Source organism: Gorilla gorilla, chromosome 1 (genome assembly GCF_029281585.2).
Source record: "Gorilla gorilla gorilla isolate KB3781 chromosome 1, NHGRI_mGorGor1-v2.1_pri, whole genome shotgun sequence".
Classification (NCBI taxonomy): Eukaryota; Metazoa; Chordata; class Mammalia; order Primates; family Hominidae; genus Gorilla; species Gorilla gorilla.
In genome coordinates, this window is record NC_073224.2 from 33,778,575 (window position 1) to 33,798,548 (window position 19,974).

The 19,974-nt window shown below is 37.4% G+C and overlaps 1 protein-coding gene across 3 annotated transcripts in view; it reads right to left on the reverse strand.

Moving 5' to 3' along the window:
• RAB3GAP2 (RAB3 GTPase activating non-catalytic protein subunit 2) overlaps positions 1-19,974 on the reverse strand; it is a 121,646-nt gene that overhangs the window by 63,956 nt on the left and 37,716 nt on the right. For all 3 annotated transcript variants that reach the window (XM_063708243.1, XM_063708247.1, XM_063708250.1), the window contains exons 3-4: positions 2,590-2,713; positions 1,612-1,693 (exon numbers count right to left, since the gene is read on the reverse strand). In XM_063708243.1, the coding sequence (XP_063564313.1) occupies positions 1,612-1,693; positions 2,590-2,713 (206 nt within the window). The remainder of the gene's footprint in view (positions 1-1,611; positions 1,694-2,589; positions 2,714-19,974) is intronic.

Here is a 19,974-nt window from a genome sequence, read left to right on the forward strand (position 1 = left end):
CTTTACTTACACAACTGACTGTATACACAACTGAGCAAAGCTCAAATGATCCCCACGCAGCCATTTCCTACTATCTCTCTCTCTCTCCTCTGCTTCAGCTAAGAACTTCAGCCTGCCTCTTGTTTGAGATCAGGAGCTGGGCAAATGGTTGAGGAACTGCCAGTCACGTTATATGCAAACTGTATTTCTGCAGGGTACATTATTTTAGGAACTTATGTATTTCAACTTGCTGGGTTTTCTTTTCTATTTTGCAGAAACTGCTCTGATCATCTATTTCTAAGCACATGTTAGGTGTGATGTTATATAAAAAAGATATATTTTTTTTCTGACATGTAGACTTGAAATATTTGTCAGGAGCTCAGAAACTAAGTCTCAAAATCAAAACAACTCCTACCCACTGACTTTTGTTAAATCTGTCAAACCTGAGGATCATCACCAGCTTATCTAAGAAACTTTAAACACTTCTGTGCCATACATCATACTAGGTAATCAATGAACAAAATTCATCTTTGTGTTTGTTCACTGTTTTTAAAGTATGCTGTTTGCTTTGCATTTCTGACAGAGATCAAATGTCTTTAAAACACTTAGACTAAATGGTGTAAGGAGAAATATTACCATTTATTTTGATGATAGAGAATATTTCAAATATCTACAATGTTCCAGGCATGTTCTAGGCACTTCCACTTGGTTGTCTTTTATCTGAATTCAAAGTATGAAGGATTTTCTTACTCATTCTGATCAGACAGTTTTGAGTCATAAAGATTTAATTGAAAACCAGTTTTGGGCTCAAAGTTCTAAGCTAGCAGCTCCATTATGTCACCATACTGGATATCATGGTTACAAAAGCTTTACTGGGTCAGCAGGAAACTAATGTACCAACTTGCATTTCTTAAGTGTTTATGAGTTTTAAGAATTAATGTAGTACTGTACCCTTCAAGTATAAGCCCAATATCAGCAAAGCAGAGAAGACAATGATTGCCCTTGACTTTTTCAATGAATAAAATTAGTAATGGAGAACAGAGGGAAAAGACAAAATGTAAAAAGGATTTTATGAGATTCTTTTTGAATTCTTTCTTAAATCTTCCAACAGAATTTTTTAAAAACATAATTACACGATACATAAAATTTGCTGATTGATTTGATTCTCTGCAACCTATAAAGTTAGGATACATATACATTTACTAAACATTTCAAATAATGAAATTTCTTTCTTATTTTAAAAAATTATTTTTTTTAAGAGACAGGGTGTCACTCTGTTGCACTGGCTGGAATGCAGGGCATGATCATAGCTCACTGCAGCCTCAAACTCCTGGGTTCAAGCAATCCTCCTGCCTCAGTCTCCCGAGTAGCTGGGACTACATGTGTGCGCACCACATCCAGCTAATTTTTAAATTTTTTGTAGAGACAGAGTCTTACTATGTTGCCCAGGGTGGTCTCGAACTCCTGGGCTCAAATGATCTTCCTGCCTTGGCTTCCCAAAGTGCTAGGATTACAGATGTGAACCACTGCACCCAACCAAATAATGAAACTTTTTAATAGATTCACCTACAAGTCAAATAATTTCATACATACATGTAACACACAGAGAAACAAAAATTAACTGGCACCTACCCTTCTTCGACATTTAAGGAACCACTCCAGCCAACAGCAAATTGCATTTCTTCCTTTCCTTTATCACTATATTTCCATTTTGCTGAAAGAATTAAGATATCATATAAAATAATTTTAGCTATAATACACTAAAAGAGTAATTTATAAATTTTGCTCTTTCCCCTTAGAATATGATTACAAAATTTAACAGTTGTGTAATAACTGACTTGGGTCTTTTTTATAGGTAAATATAAGATAAACATGTTTATAAGATTCTTATAATACACCTAGTCTCCTGGCCTTCAGCCTCTCCTTCCCCCAATTCAACCTGTATAATGTTGTCATAGTTCTTGTAGAATAAAGTTATTAACTCCTATGCCCACCCTGCCTAGTTTAAGACTACTTTTATCATCAGATGACGGAGAAAATTTTTCTACTAGATCTTTGCTACTTGAGGGTAAATTTGCTTTGTAAGACCATTCTAGACACATTCTACACATAATCTTACTTTGATCAGTAAGGTTTGGAGATCTAGAAGATATGAAAAAAACCTCAATTTTAATCTTCAACAAAAAATTATGAGTTAAAATGCTATGCCGCAAACAGAAATCTATAATATTATGAGTTTTCAAATTAGAGTTGAAAATCACCTCATTCACATTGTTACTAAGAAAAGGTCAATGACCTTTTTAGCTCTGACTGTCCCTTGCAAGAACTGAGCAATGCACAGTACTGCCCCTGAGGTACCATATGGAGAGCACTAAGGTAGCTACAGCCAAGAAAGAAAAAAGGGAGAAAACAAACAGAATGGAAGGGGGAGAAAGAGGGAAATGGAGAGGGAGGAAGGGAGGGGGCAGAGGAGGAGTTGGCAGCGGGGGGGAGAGAGAGAGAGAGAGAGAGAGAAATAAATAAAAAGCATTATATTCTTTTCACCTAATCCATTTTCTCTTCTAACCAATGTATCAAAATAAAGGTCGCTGAAAATAATAGGATACTCACGCACTAGAAATACAGCTTTTTGCTCTCGAGCTATCACCATAAGATCATTGGTTGGAGATAAGGATAAAACACAATCTTGGAGCCAGGAAGTTTTTTGTGTTTTGCAAGTATTTCCTTCTTCTTCCTGTGGGTAAAACTACAATTACTGCATATGCAAAAATACCAAGAGTATTCAAACTCAGCTTGCCTGCCTCAAGGGGTGAGAGGGAAGAAAAAAAAGAAAAGGAAATATTTCCAGTTCTCATACAGTTTCATAATATTCCTTATCAAAACATGCCAAAGATGGCTGACAAACAAAATACCCACTATAAACAAATCTTCAGTTTTGAATATTAATGCAAAAAATTTAAATATAAACAAATATAAACTAGCAAGGCATTAAAAGAATGTCACACAGTGGCCAGGCACGGTGGCTCACACCTGTAATCCCAGCACTTTGGAGAGCCGAGTACAGGAGGTCAGGAGTTTGAGGCCAGCCTGGCCAACATGGTGAAATCCCATCTCTACTAATAATACAAAAATTAGCCAGGTGTGGTGGCGCGTGCCTGTAATCCCAGCTACTCGGGAGGCTGAGGCAGGAGAATCACTTGAACCCAGGAGGTAGAGGTTACAGTGAGCTGAGATCGCACCACTACAATCCAGCTTGGGCGACAGAGTGAGACTCTGTCTCAGGAAAAAAAAAAAAAGTCACATAGGAATCACTCCAGGAATTCAGCATTAGGAAATTTAGTGAATAATCCTATTTACAAAGAGATAGCTAGACAGCAAAGAAAAAAAAATGTGATGTTTATTATGGTTATAGGATCTATAAAAGCATCTGATATAATGTTATGCTTCTTTCTTTTTATTTGGCCTACAGGTGTTTTCTCTTTTTCATTAGACGTTTATGTATTGTATAGGTAAATCCCCATGGTCAAAAATTCAACAGCTATAAAAAGGTGTTCTTTGAAAAATCTCTTATACTCCTGTACTCTAGCCTTCTAGTTGTTAACTCTAGAGACAATGCAATCAGTTCTTATGTGTATTTCCAGAGATACTTTATGCACATTTACTACCCTTTTCCTCCCTTTTTCTTACAAAAATAGTAGCATTTTATATATATATATATATACTTCTATACTTTGCTTTTTTCTCTTAACATATTCATTAGACTTCATTCCACTTCCACATGAAGTTTCTTTACTCTTTTTAATGTCTGCATAGTATTCCATTTTATGGATGCACTATAATTTATTTAACCAGTTCCCTATATGCGTGGACATTTGTATTGCTTACCATCTTTTGCTGTTACCAACTATGCTGCAATAAATATGTTTATAAATTCCTCAGTTTGTGTGGAAGTGTATCAGTAAGCTAAATTCCCAAAAGTAAAATTGCTGGGTCAAAGGGAATGTGTATTAGTAAATTTGCTGAATATTCCCAAACTGTGCCCCACACATGTTGTATTAATTTGTAATTCCATCAGCAATTTTTGAAAGTGCTTGCTTTTTCACAGGCATTTCAAAAAATATTTTAATGGCGGATCTCTGTCAATTTAATAGGTAAAATGTAGTATCTCAATATACTTTTAAACTACATTTTTCTTATTAATGAGAATTTAGGCATTTTCTCATATACTTAAGAAAATTTCTCATTTTTATATAAAGGAAAGGAACAAACTGCATAATTTTCTATGAATAGTTTGTTCCCTTCCTTTGTAGATTTCCTGTTGGGTTGATGCTCTTTTTCTAATTGCTTTGTATACGCTCTTTACATACCAAAAGAAAAACAAAATTGGCCCTTTGAACGTAAGTGATGCAAATAGTTTTTCCTATTTGTGATGGCTTAATTTTTTCCATGTAGAAATTTTTTATTGTCATGTAGCTAAATTATCCATCTATTCTCTTACAGCTTCTAGGTTTGATGTTATGTAGACTCCTACCTTACTCAGCCCTACCTAATGTCTTTTAGATTCAATTATTCAAAAGGGGAGGGAAAGGGAGGGGAAAGCTATGCAGGTTAATTTCCTTTTATAAAAAAATTATAATTTCATGCTTTTTAAAAACTTGTAATAAGCATGCATTACAAGCATTACAAAATTTAAAAGATTTTAGAAACAGAAAATCATCCTAGTCAGAAACATTACAGTAGTATTATATTTCCAGGAATAAATTATTTCTTGCTGGGATACCATCAAAGAAATGTTTAAAACACAAATAAAATATGGGTTACAGGGAATCTTTAGAAATACCCCAAAATGAGCCTGAAACCTCTGGGACAGTCAAGCAATTATTTTTCTTTTGCAATGGGATATTAGGAAACAAACAGATTTGGAACTTTTTTCTCAAGCAAAATAAGCTAAGGAGGCTGCACCATCTCCCGAAAGATAGGGAGAACATAACATTGGCAAAATCTCATTTTATTAAAGCTCTACTTTTCTTAAGGAATTCTGTATCTAGCTTGTTGTTTTTAATGTTTGTTTTTCTACAGATAAATTAGAAAATTATCCCCCAAAGATAAAAGTTATGAAGGTAAAACTTAGTTGTAATTAAATTTTTCCCTGGTTCCACAACTTCTGCTGTAGGATAGTCTTTGTTTACCCAACACATCACTCCTCATGATGGCTTGCTGTAAGCTGAGGACAACATTACCCTATGGTTTCCTCCAACAACTGAGAGTCCAATTATACCAACTGTGAGGTACAGGACCTTCTAAGTGATTAGAGATCCACTTTCAGGTAGGAGCTTAGAAGAGGACAGCTTATATAGGAATATTATTTAGGCATTGCGTTTGACAAGAAATTAGGAGGGTCCAAAACTCTTTGATTGGTCTCTGACTCTTATCCTAAAATCTCCATCTCAATGCAATAAAAAAGAATCAATATAATGCTTCAGGAAAGGAATACAGCCCTTATTTGGGCATGTTCTCAAAAAAATTTGTTTTAATAATTGAGCATCTATACAAATAGATTCCTTCCTCTTATCACACTTCCAAAACTATGTTTAATCAGTAAATCCTAAAAATATTATAAAAGTTGCTTTTCTTTTTTTAAATAAAGAATATTGTTCCTATGTTTCTGTCCCATGTTTTCAAAATAATGCCACGAACAAGGATTAGATCTGATGCTTATGTGCACAGAAAAGACAAAGAGTCAAAGATGGAAGACATTTAGAGGCCAGCTGGTCCAAAATCTAATTTTATAATAAAGAAAATGGAGTCTCGGAGAGGTTAAGGGATGTGCTCCAGCCATAGAATTAGTGTCAGAGCCCAAACTAAAATCTAGGCTTCCTAATTCTTAATTCAGGTGGTCTTTCCACTCTATCACCCTGCTGATCTCTGTGGGTAGCTGTACTAGCTCTTTGGAAGCTTGTCTTTACTTGAGATTTGACTCTAGTCTCATATTCAATGAAAACCCTTTTCTCCAAAAGAACTACTGTATTGTCACTTTATTCCAGCCTAATCTTTCTGTAGTTCTTTGAGTCGATTTAGAGCTACAAGATGACCACTGTATTTGAATATGTGAGCCAGAGTATTCTTGAGGTATTTCTTCAAGAACTCCTTTAAAAATACTTTCCCTCTCCTTTCTGTTTTTCCATCAGAAGTTCCAGTTCCTCTGGCAAACCCATCCCATCCTGACTCCTAACCTTCTTTCAAACTCACTGCAATTAAAAGTCTTACTACTCCCTGCTACCTGTTTATTCTGTGACTGCATTTCTCCCACACTAGATGAGACGCCCTCTGGTTGGCAAAGCCTATGGCTTATATTATTTTTCACCTCCACATGTAGCACAGTCCACTAATAGAATATAGGAGTAAATAACAGCATTCCCTATCTCTTAAATAATATATTATCTATTCTTACACCTGAAACTGTATGACAATGAACAATCAACCTAAAGCTAGTATATTCAGTCCTTAGTAATGTTTTTTCTTAAGTAATACTAAGATTTAATAGTTCAAGATTCTGGCTGACATATTCATGGTAAGTACAAGTTAAAGAGATATAAGAACAGAATACCACTGTATAATAGTCTTCTTAGTTGGGCCTAAAACTCGGTGTCAGATTATGATCAAGCTGCTGCTACCCCAACAAATGGACTATAAGTGATCTCAGAAGCAAACATGAATTTTGTCCCAAAATGACTACCCATGACGAAAGCATTGGAAATAGATGGCACTTGCTTGGAAGAAATTCAGAAAAATGATTCCATAATCAATTATGATATCCCTAACCTGCTTAGCCATCTTATACATGTACATTTTTATTTACATGAAACTTGAGAATAAAACTTGATGTGGATTAAGTTTTATTCCAGTTTCATCCACTGAAGACGGGGGAATAAAGAAGCAAAAAGCCAAAATCTTCCATCATTCTTTACTGCAGTTTATTTTCTATGGCCTTTCTACTTCTCCAACTTTCTCTGTTACTGTGGTACTAAAAATATATCCTCCCAGTTTGCCATGGTAAAGTTGGATATGTACAACTGAGCATTACCTATTATAAAAATAGGTTAGAAAATACAATAATATTATTATATCCTCATTAGAGTTTGATGTGCCATAAAATTCTAGATCTAAACTTTTAGTTGTGCTTCTCAAGAATGATGCTAACTTGTCACATCATTCTGAGCAAACTATTGCAAGGACAGAAAACCAAACACCGCACATTCTCACTCATAGGTGGGAATTGAACAATGAGAACACTTGGACACAGGGTAGGGAACATCACACACCAGGGCCTGTCATGGGGTGTGGAGTCAGGGGAGGGATAGCATTAGGAGATATATCTAATGTAAATGACGAGTTAATGGGTGCAGCACACCAAAATGGCACATGTATACATATGTAACAAACCTGCACGTTGTGCACATGTACCCTAGAACTTAAAGTATAATTAAAAAAAAAAAAAAGGAATGATGCTAACTTGTCACAAAATGCAATGGTGTTGTGCTCTTAATACAAGCTCCACAAGCTCTTTGGATCCACAACCACACGGGCGAGCAGCTGTATACCTATTGCAACTGCAAGCTCCTGGTCACATGTAATTCTGAAGTAACTTCTTTGTGACTAAGGCACAGTATTCAACATATCAGATTCAATACAAGGACAAAAAGCCTCTAATGACAATAACCCAAACCAAATAATATCCTTAAAATTATAAAGAGGTAAAAATGTATTGTTTCTCCACGATCTTAGCTCTAATATTTTGCCCCCAGCCAGAGTAAATTTTACCATATTATGAAGCAAATTCAAAACAGAAAACTGCTGGAGGTGTGGATGGGAGAAATCCTCAGGTAAATCAAATTTCTTTTAATAAATCTACAAATTAAGAAACTGTAGTACTAAGTGCAAGACAATGTAAGCAAAGATCCTAGAACTGCTTGTCTGTACAGATCAACAATCTCCTTCTTACACATGTCATAATCCTCTTGAAGCCAACTGACAGGATGATTCAATCTTAAACAGAAACAGAAGGAACTACAGGGATCATTTGAGTGAAATTTCTCATTTTCCAGAAAAGAAATCAAGCTCTAGAAAGAATAAGTGGATTTTCACTAACCATGCCAATACTATAGATAATACATTTAAAGCAACATACATTCACACAGTCCCTGGACAATTTACAGAAGAACTCTAGTCCTTCACTTCTAAAATCACGGGTCTGAGGAAGAATGAGGAAATGGCCTGTGGGTCAGAATCCATGAGAATGACTAGACCCTCGATGTTCTCATATCTCTCTCTCTCTGCTTTAATGTATCCTGTACAACACTGCCACAGTATTGCTCCAGAAGGGCTGCAGAAATACAAATCAAGAATAAAGAGTGTGAGTCCATCTGAAGTGACTCCAGTGCCAGATTTTTCAGGGAAGTCTCAAGTCTAAGCACAAATAACTTGATGAAAATATTGGTATAGTGGAGATTAGGAAATGCCCTCTCTAGGCTGGATCACAATGAGCTAGTATTAGGTTTTACAACAAAATATGATTTCCAGTGCCAGTTCCAGAAAGCTCAGGCAAGAAATAGGGCTGTAAACAACAATGCTCTGGGAAGCCTAATAGAGCATCAGCACACATTCAGTGGCTGACAAGATAGCAAGCTCATCATTTTGTTTTGTGTCATAAGGGCATTTGCCTACTAATTAGGGTTTTGGAAAACTTCCCCAATAATGGGGCCCACAGTCTCTAACACTGCCCCCTTGAAGCTAGTGATCCAAAAATAATATCATTTGACAAGGTAATTTCCCAAGCCACGCCTGAAATGTAAAACAAAAAAAGCACCTCACTGCTTAAAGGTGCTCCACCAGGGACCTTGGGTTTTCCACCAAAACTTGCCTCCCCCACCCTGTTACTAAAGTTGACACTGAATTTGCCTGCAGTCTCCCCCATCGTCGTCGTTGTGGTGGCTGCGCTAAGCTCCATGGCTCTGAGAGCCAGCCCGTTCCTTCCCTGCCACTGTGAAGTGGGTGTTCAGAGAGTCTCGCTCCTGGAACACAGGTGAGTGGAGTCCCTGAAGATCCGCACAAAATAGCCCAGCCAGTTCCAGCAATTATGAAAAAGTCCAGGCTCTCAGACCACTGACCCTGATAAGTAGAAGTCCTTGGTGCCACCTGGTATTCCAGTGGCTCAGTCCATGCGCATCATCACGAGTAGGATCCAGCTTGCTGCTGAAAAGGCCTCTGTCCCGTTTGTGGATAAGACAGTGCAGCCCAACCATGGGACAGCTTTAGAAGGAGGCAAAAGCTGAAGACGGATTTTTTGTACCTGGCTGATATGGTTTGGCTGTGTCCCCACTCGAATTTCATTTTGAATTGTAATTCCCACAATTCCCACGTGTTGTGGGAAGAAGCCGGTGGGAGGTAACTGAATTATGGAGGTGGGTCTCTCCTGCCCTGTTCTCATAGTGAATGAGTCTCACAAGTTCCGATGGTTTTAAAAAGGGGAGTTTCCCTGCACAAGCTCTCTTCTCTTGTCTGTCGCCATGTGAGACATGGCTTTCACCTTCCACCATGATTGTGAGGCCTCCCCAGCCACGTGGAAGTGTAAGTCCAATAAACCTCTTTCTTTTGTAAATTGCCCAGTCTCAGGTATGTCTTTATCAGCAGCATGAAAATGGACTAACACACTGGCCTACGTGGAGAGAGCACCCTGGCTTCTTCAGAGGGCTGCTGCTGGGCTAGGTGCACCATTACCACTTGAGTATCTTGAAAATAGCTGGCAGTTTTCAGTTATTATACCACAACCGCTTCTCACAGACATATTAGTGCATCTGAGACTTGGTTTATTTCTTCATATACTGGAAACTTTTGTTTCCTTAGAATAGAAAATTATCATACAGAGTTTTATTTTGAGTTTTTCTTTTTATGCAACTGTCCTCATGGCTATATTCTCCAGGGAACTTGTTCTTTTGGAAATCATATTTAATGAAGATATTTCCATATTGAAGTGAGGTGGGTGTGGTATTAAAGTAAAAAGGAAGGAGATGAAATATTTATTCTGCATTATGTTTGAAGTGTTAGATGGCTAAGTATTAAAAGCAACCAAATTAAATCACCCAAATTAAAGCAATCAGAACACCTGCTTCACTAGATTTTTGCCAGCTGCCAATCATGTTGGACTGAGCTAATCTGTTCCTCTTTCTGACACTACTATGGTAAATTACAATAAAACTTGCTTTTATAAAGGCAAAAATGAATGAATGAATGAATGCACCTATAAAACATAATCCTAGTTGTTGAGGGAAGGGAATCTATAATTATATTTTAGTATGGCCTAAACTTCAAGAATTTTTTTTGAATTAAGACCAGTAAAAAAGTTTTCTTAATCTACAAAAATACAGAAGCCACTAATGTGCATTATGAAAAGGAATTTTTTCTAAACAACTCTATATGGGATACAGCATATACTTTAAAAATGTTCTTTTGATTTTAAGCACACAATGCAGGCAGACAATAAAACTGTGGTAATTAAATCAGTCTTTCAACTATAGCTGGCATTATAGGGACTGGTAATTACCGGGTAAACACAGTGGCCAGTGTTTTTTGATTTTTCAGCTATTGTAGTACTTACGTAGTCACTGAAGTAGCCAGGAGTAGTTTTTCAAAGCTTTCAACTTTAGTACGATAAGTCCATCATTTGCAATTTATGTTGTTACTGTCATTGTGCTAACTTTCACAGATATTTACACATTTTAGTGGTACCAGTAAGATCCAGTGTAATCTAAGGGCTGTCAGCACATTCTCTGTAATTCTCAGCAGCTTACTGCCTAAGCCATAGAAATAAAATACTCATCTATACTTTTAAAGCAAGACACATAGTGCTTCAGCAATTTTGAAACACAAAAAGAAAGTAAACATCACTATATTACTAGTTACTAAGGATTTTTTTTTCTTTTCTGCTACTAACTATAAAATGCTCAATATTTTTCAAACTTTCTTTTTTTAGATAGCAGAACTTTGTATTCCCAAACAAAATTTTTTACAAAATTTCAATATATGAAATAGATAAAAGCACGAATGAGGAAGCTACACAGCACCTCTGTAGAACCCTAGAGCTCTCTCACACATCGCATGAAAAGTACTAGTCTAGGCCACATTTCAGATCAGAGACTAAAATTCTCAAATGAAAGATCCTGAGATCTTTTCAACATAAGGAAAGGCATGAACTCTTTCTAAATTTGATTTGAAGGGGCCCAAAGGAAAATTCTCACAAATAAATTAATCACAAAAAAAACTATAACTTCAATTTCAATTTTAAAAATTACCTTTCTTTCTAGCATTAGAGGAACTTAACTCTAACTCAGTAACTCTTATTTACTTCAACTGTCAGTTCAAGTAGGATTAATTCTGCCATTTATTCAATTGTATATATAATATGATCTCATTTTCATAAAATGTTCTTTGTGCCCATTCATCTGCCCACTCAACGTTCTATTCATATAGTGCCAAAGAAAAACCCCCCAAAACCCCTTTATTTGTGTAGAGCCATGCAGAACCCCTGAAAGTTAATAATGATGATCATTTTTAGATGTTAGGGATGGGTTATTTTATTATTTGTATTTTTCTGTAATACTTGAATTTTCTATAATAAACGTGTCAAATATATTTTATTACTCATACAAAATTCATTTCATAAACAATTACAATGGAACTCCAAAACTACAAAGTATACTTCTCTATTGCCTGAACAACTGTTTATTTGCTTTGTTTTGTTTTTGTTTTTTTGAGTCAGGGTCTCGCTCTGTCGCCCAGGCTGGAGTGCAGTGCAATGGTGCAATCACAGCTCACTGCAGCCTCTACCTCCTGGGCTCAAGCAATCCTCCCACCTCAGCCCCTGAGTAGGTGGGACTATAGGCAGGCACATGTCACTTTGTCTGACCACAACTGTTTAATACTACATACTAAATCTAGGTGTCATGGAGTAAAAGAAAGTGACAAAAAAATTCCTGCTCAGAAACTATCATCTAGTTGGATAAACAATACTAGTAAATAAGAAAAAACTCTCACTCAATATAAATCAGAATAGATTTAATAGCTAAAGTAAGTGCAATGAGCCTTAAATTGCTATTGGAGTTTAGAAAAAAAATAAGATAATGGTATGCATTCCCCAAAAGAATTATAAGTGAAAAACATATGAAAGAATGACAAACTTTACCCATGAATTTAAAATATAGATTAAAACACTGAAATGGCATTTTACGTTGATCTGGTTTAGCAACGACTAAAGTATGATAACGTACTAGGAGTCAACAATTTCAAATACCTGAGAACAGCAAGAGAAAAGCGCATTCATCTCTCACAGTCTTGTTTCCCAATACAGTATTTGTTAAAAACATGGGTGGAGAGAAATATTTCACTTAAAAAAAAAAACAATAGCACACAGCCAATGATAATAAGCAACTGGCTCAGAGCTGTTTTTATTTCTGTAAACAACAAGTAAAGAAAGGTACTCTCATACACTGCTATTTGGAATACAAATTGGGTAGCCCTTTAGAAGCACCATGCAACAATTTCTGTCAAAATGTAAAATTCAGCCTGGGCAACATGGTAAGACCCCATCTGTAAAAAAAAAAAAACTGAAAAATTAGAGGCCTGGGACGTTGAGGCTGAAGTGAGCCATGATCGTGCCACTGCACTCCAACCTGGGTGACAAAGCAAGACCCTATCTCAACAAAAAAAAAAAAAAAAAGGAAAATGTATATATCTTTTGAATTTATTCTGATGGAATAAGGCTAGCTAACATTTATTGAGCACTTGCTATGCTCCAGGTACTATTCTAAGCATATATCATTTAATCCTCATGGCAATACTATGAGTTTGGTATTGTTATCAATACCACTTTAGAAATGAGGTAACTGAACTTAGAAAAGTCAAATAACTTGCCCAGGGTTTCATAATTAGTAACTGGCAGAGTTGGGACAGAAATTCAGGCAGGTGGACTCTCAATTATGACACTATGTGGCAACATGAAACCAAAGATGAATGGCAGACATAAAGGTACTTATTGCAGCATTGCTCATTATAGGAAAAAAGAAAAGAAAAAGAGCAAAGGAAAACTAGATGCCCTTCAGCAGAAGCGTGATTAAATAAATCACAGTACAGCTATAAAATAAAATAGTATTCCTTGAAAAGAATGAAATAATTTACATATATGGAAAAACCTCCAAATTACATTAAATAGAAAAAGCAAGGAGTAGAATAATGGGTAAAATTGAACTCTATTTGGTCTCTAGGTAAACAGGGTAAATTAAACACATGAATTTTACTCTCAGTCTCCCCAGCACCACTAAGAACAATAGTAAAAGAATTTTTTTTAAAGGCAAAACCAGTAAGGACAAAAAAACTTTCCTCCAAAAAAACAAATGAACAAAATCAAGGAGAAAAGGCACAAAATGTGAGAGCTAGAAAACAAAGGAACAGGTGGTCACTGAGTTTACAGTTCCTAGAAAGCTAACTCCTAAACTGATGGAGAAGAAAGCTGAGAAGCTGCCGTAGTTGCATTGCAAAATCACCAGCAGCCTTAGGAATTGGCACCAGGTCCCCCTAGAAGTAAAGGTATGGATGGGGCTAAAAGCAGGAGGCTTGGTTGCAAGTGTGTTTAACCAGTAGTCAGGTCCCAGGCTCCCTTTCCCCACTGCACCCAGCCAGATCCCTGGTAGAAGACCAGAGGCCTCAATCACCAAACCAAAACTCACTTAACAGAAGCTACTCTGTAGGAATGCCTAAGGAGCGCAGATTTGAACTAAAATTAACAGTTATAAACAAGAGAAAGGAAAAGGTGCAGCTGACTACATGGAGCTTAAGCATTTAGGCATAAATAATGCCACAGAGATCAAGCCTAGACAACTTGTTGCTCTGGCCAAAGATCCAAGAAGAACTTAAATTAACTTTTGTTTCCTGGCAATTACTTAGCTGCACTTTTCACAACAGCAAATCACTTCATCAAACTCTACTAAAATTAAATTAATGATCTTATAGATCAAATGCTCTGAAGGTCAAGAAGTTTTGGAGAACAAAATGGGGAAAACGCAAAAAAGACAGACTGGGAGGGTTACATTAAGAGCCATGGGCTAAATAAACCAAGGTCTCTCAATATCAGCGCTATTGACATCTGGGGCCAAAAAATCCTTTGTTCTGTGCATTGAAAGATGCTTAGCAGAATTATTGGCCTCTACTCACTAGATGCACCTCCCGCAAGCTGTGAAAGCCAAAAATGTCTCTAGATGATGCCAAATCATTGCTAAACATCCACTGAGGAGGCAAAAATCACCCATGGTTGAGAATCACTAGGCTAGACCAAGCTTGTATTAATGTAGAGAGGAAGATCTTCGGCAAAATGAGTGTTTCTAACAATCCAAAGTCCAAAGTCCTAATAAGAAACAGCCTAATGAGAAGGAGACCCTTGCCCAGCCTCAGAGGATAACCTAGGGCATATCCTTACGGTGTAAGTGTTCTCCTTCCGCCTCTGGCCAGTCTGATGCTCATGTCTCCTGTGTGGCAGGTGGCATGAGAGTCTACTGAAAATAACGAAATAAGGCAAAACATTTTCCAGTATCATCCCAGATTATTAATGTTCTAGGAATCTCCAATCAGGTCGTGCTATATTCCACTTCTCAGCCTGTAAACAAACAATTCTCTGGGGCCTCCATCTGACCAGCATGCTTTTATTCCCTGTTAATCTGCTAAATCATAATTGCCTCTCTAAACTGTTATAACAGTTTCTGTAAAACAGATGGAGCACATTTCAAAGACTCTTTTGAATGGAAATTTTCCATGCTGCCTACCTTAACTGAAGACCTTGACCCAGAACCTTCCTGTGATTCCTGATCCAGTAACCACTACCCATTTACCACCTATTAACCACTAGCTGTTTACTATTCAGCAAATCCCCAAGTCTATACTTCCTACCGTTGGCCTTAATACACCAATGAAGGAAAGTCCATTAAATCAGTCTTGCCATGAAATTAAATTAAGCCTTTCAAGCTTCTTCCCAAACTGCCTCAATTCCCTTTACAGCATAAGGCTGAACAAAATATTCTCCTCTAATTACTTCTTTCTCATAGCAAAAAAATTGTAATACCAACTAAAAGCCTTTATAATACTCTTAAAAAAAAAAAACCAGCAAAGCTATTTACTATTTGTTATAGGATCATCAGTAAGCAGATGGCATCTACCTTCTTTTCCAATGTCCCCAAGCCAGCCACTATCTTGTCACTTAAAATCAAGTTAGTATAGAGGAAGATCTTTGTTTTACCTTTTCTTCTATCCCAATCCATCTTTCTTCTATCCCAATCCATTTTAAAAGCTTGTTCTGCTTGCCTTTTCAGTCTCTTATTGTATTTACTTATAGGCAAGTTGAAATTCCTTAACCTTACTTTTGTCACTTGCCCAATTCAGTACACTTGCCAATGTACTGACTTGTGTCCCCTTGCCCCCATCCCAATTCATATGTTGATGCCTTAACCCTAAAGTGACTGTACTTGGTTGGACATAGGGCCTTTAAGGAGGTAATTTAGGTTAAATGCAAATGAGCTCGTAAGAGTTGGATAGGACTGGTGTCCTCATAAGAGGAAGAGACACCAGAACTCACTCTTTCCCTCCCAGCATGTGTACATAGAAGAAAGGCCAAATGAGGACACAGCAAGAAAGCAGTTGTCTGCAAGCCAGGAAGAAAGGCCTCACCAGAAATTAGCCCCGATGACACCTTGATCTTAGATTTCTAGTCTCCAGAACTGCGAAAAAATAAGTTTTTGTTGTTTAAGTCCCCTAGCATGTGGTACGCTGTTATGGCAGCCTGAGCAGATGAATACAGACATGAAATAGCTATAGCAGAAAGATGTTTGTCTTCTGTCACAGAAACTATTAAAGCTCCTAAGCCTACCAGTGTCATAGATGTACACTTCCTTGGACATAGTTGGCTACGGCCGATGGTGTATATTAAAATATGCTTTCTTCACTAAGCCATTATTATAGCTAACACCTATAAATCAGAATCAGAATCAACCTAGAGTCAGAAAAAAAGAGGCTTTCTCCTTTCCTAAAAAAGCCTTGTCCAGATCCCAGTACTGTCACTCTGAACATAAAAGTCATTTTCTGCCATAAAAATAAGAAACTACTCTCAAAGAGCTAACACACTCGTGGAGATAAAAAGCACTGTGGAGTTTTTAGTGTTTTGCCGAACTCAGTAGCAGCCAGTTGGCCTCCATGTCAGCATTCTGTGGCAGTGGCTGCTGCTCCTTTCCTCTTTGCTTCCCCTCCTGTGGCTTATCTGCACACTACTGCAGCACTCCTGAAGAGCAAAACACACCATCTCTGTAATGCCCGACTAACGCAGAAGAAAAGTTTACCCTCTTCTGGTTATAATAACCTCAAACCAATGGCAACTGGTGAAGAATCCTATAATTGTTTTTTGTTTGTTTGTTTGTTTGGAGACAGAGTCTTACTCTGTTGCTCAGGCTGGAGTGCAGTGGTGTAATCTCGGCTCACTGCAACATCCGCCTCCCGGGTTCAAGCAGTTCTCCTCCCTTAGTCTCCAAAGTAGCTGGGATTACAGGCATGTGCCAACACACCTGGCTAATTTTTGTATTTTTAGTTAGAGACAGGGTTTTGCCATGTTGGCCAGGCTGGTCTCGTAGTCCTGACCTCAAGTGATCTGCCCGCCTCAGCCTTCCAAAGTGCTGGGATTACAGGCGTGAGCCACCGCGCCTGGCCTCTATAATTGTTTTTATAATTATAATGCCTTGACACACTGTAAGTTGACTTCAAGACATTCCACTTCTTCCAATCCTGGTTCCTTCTTTAATGTGGATAAGACTCAGACTCTCAGAGGAGGTAGGTTTTGAGCTTGGTATCTGTTCCTAATAAGAGAGAGTAAAAGGTTCTCTTTCCACTCCTTTACATTCTAACTAGGCAACTAGAGCATATACTTTTACATTTCACACATCTGCCAAAATTTATTCTAATTCTTGCCTCTGGAGCTGGTTATAGTTCTGTAGTTGTTCATAATCATAGATGGTAGTAGAAGTAAGAGTCTCTTACTTCAGCTGAGTAGATTTCTAATAGTCCTGGTATAAAACATTTTGCTCAGCAAAACTTCATAATAGTGCTATATATGGAAAGTTCTGGTTGATGCCGCTGTTCAAGGGAGACGTCACAGTCCTTACCCTGGCCATAGTGCCATTTTTGTTCCCACCCACCAGTCTCCTTTAGCAAAGATGTCTTTTAAGGAAAGGATCGAAATTCAAAGAGGCTCTCTTGAACAACCAGGATAACTTGAACAACTAGATAACCTCTGAACTTCATTGTATCTGCCTACCTTTACTGTCACCCAAATGCATTCTCCCTCACCATGTACACATGACCCATGACAAGGTACAGGGGTTCAAAGATGGATAATAAGAACAGCTAGAAATAATTGGTACACCCAAAATTGTTGTGAATGAGGCCTATCAACAATTTTCACTTGCTCTGTTTGTCAAGTCACAGTATGAGCAAATCTATCAAGACAAAGAACACCAAGCTACTCTCATCCATTAGGGCCATTTGTAAATATTCCGATTTTATCCAAATGAAGAAATGTTCTACATGTCAGTATTTTTATGTGTTTTTAGAATGAGTAGAAGCATCTTTCAGCTTTTAACTACATCGGTTAAAAGATCCTTACATTTATCCCTGGAGATCCCTTGATTTAGGTTATCCCTAGATTTAGTATATCCTTGCTGAAAAAAGAAGACATGCTTTACAGGTCAGATATAAAGGAAATGTGTTAACACTTATGCATTCTAACTATGCTATCATTGTCCACATCACTCAGAATCAGCTGCAACAGTGGCACATCAAAATGAAATACTGCAAAATAAAGAGGCACATGACCCTCATGAGTATGAGAAATACAGCTAATTAAGAAGAAAATAAAAGGATAATATAGCTAATTAAGAAAAAAATACAAGGAAAACTAACTACATCTATTCCACAGAGCAGCCAAGGTGAGCTTGAAAAACCAGAAATCAGATAATGTGGTTTCTGATCATATTTAGAATAAATTCCAAATTTATAAAGCCTTATATCAGGCCTACTTGCTTCTCTGACCCCATTGCGTAGCACATTTTCCTTCTTTTCTACTCATTAGGTTATAATGCCATAAAGCGGCACACCCTTAGGAAGGCACATTTTAGATGAGCCAAAAAGCAAGTCTGTGGCACATTATGACTAAACTAACCCAATTAATACTATCAGGGAAGAATTAGTAGATATCTTTAAGGACAACTTGCCTCACACACAAATGCCTAACTATGTCATTCACAAATATTAACAAAAATCCATTACAGAAAAAGCCAAGTATGTATCAGTGGGCTCATTAAGATGTGGCCATCTGGGTCTGAAATATTACACTATAGCTCAGCAGCAGCACTATTTTATATATGTAATAATAACTGTCACACTGGAACCTCTTCTGAAATTATAAATGCATGTGTCCACTTTAGTATGCAATGCCTGTGAGGTTTATTCCAGAAAACCTCAAACTTACTTGTAAGTCTCTTACGTTATTCACAGTGGTAACTTAGCTACATGATTTCAGAAAGCAAATACTGAAAGTGTACAAAATAGCACATGTAAGGTAACTGCCATTTACACTATCTCTTTCTGGGAAATTCTCCAAGCACATCCCTTTCTGAAAGGTTACTTTCCTAGAATCATGAAGAATCTCCAAGCTTGTTTACACAAACCCCCTCCTTTCCTTCCCTCCCCTCCTCATTCTTGCCATAGCGAATTAAACTGCTGATGAATGCCTGACCAGGAGGCAGCAATAATACAGCTGCTGATGTCCCATGAAGTGGCCTGGTGTAAACAGTATGTCCCCCTCCCCAAATATCCTATATTAGGTTGTAATCCACAGACTCAGTAAAATCTTCATATGAGCTCTGAATGTGAAACAAAGAAGGAGAAATAATCTAAGACAACCACAAACAAGAGACGTAGCAAAAGCCATGCAATAGTTTAAATCCTGAGTAAGCAGCAACCAGTCAGTCTTAGGAAAAGCAGAGTAGCTGAGGCTCCATTTTGACATAGCATTAGAAGAGGACCAGGTGTTGTTCGCGGAGGTGCTGCAGTAATCAAATTCCCTGAGCTGCATTTTATCCTATTCAACACATCCTAATTCTCCTAGAGGTCTTCTGAAATGGTTTCCTGTTCTTAATCTCCTCATGGAGTTTTTCCATAAATCGCTATTACATGAGCATAGCTCTACTTCTTAGCACATGATGCTCTCTGATTTCTCCACCAAAGCTGTTCTTTTCCTCATCCTCCCCAACTGGGTATGACACAACATCCCTCCAGTTACTTATTCAAGCCAAATATCTGGCAGGGTTTTTTAAAAACTTCTTATTATGGATATTTTAAAATATTAACAAAAGTAAAGAGAATGGCATCTATTACTCACCTTTTGAGAATATCAACCTTTCAACAATCGTGTTTTATCTATTTCACACCACACCCCAGATCAAAGAATTTATTATTGATTTATCACTTTCCTCTCATCCTTCATAACCAGCTCACTGGAAAGTCTTATCATTACCTCTGAAAATTATCCAGAATTCATCCATTTCTCATTTTCACTAATACCACCTTAATCAAAGCCACAATCATCTCTCAACTAAGCTACCGCAACATTCTTGTAATTGGTCTTCCTGCTTCTACTTTTGCTCCCTACTTCAACCTATTCCATAGAGCAGCCAAGGTGAGCTGTCAAAGTCAGAAATCAGGTAAGGTTGGTTTTCCATGGCATTTAGAATAAACACCAGATTCACAAAGCTTGACATCTGGCCTGCTTTCTTCTCTGCCCCATCTTGTAACAGTCTCAGTCCTGCTACATCACACTGGCCTTCTTTATGTCCCTTCAAACTCTCAAGCCCA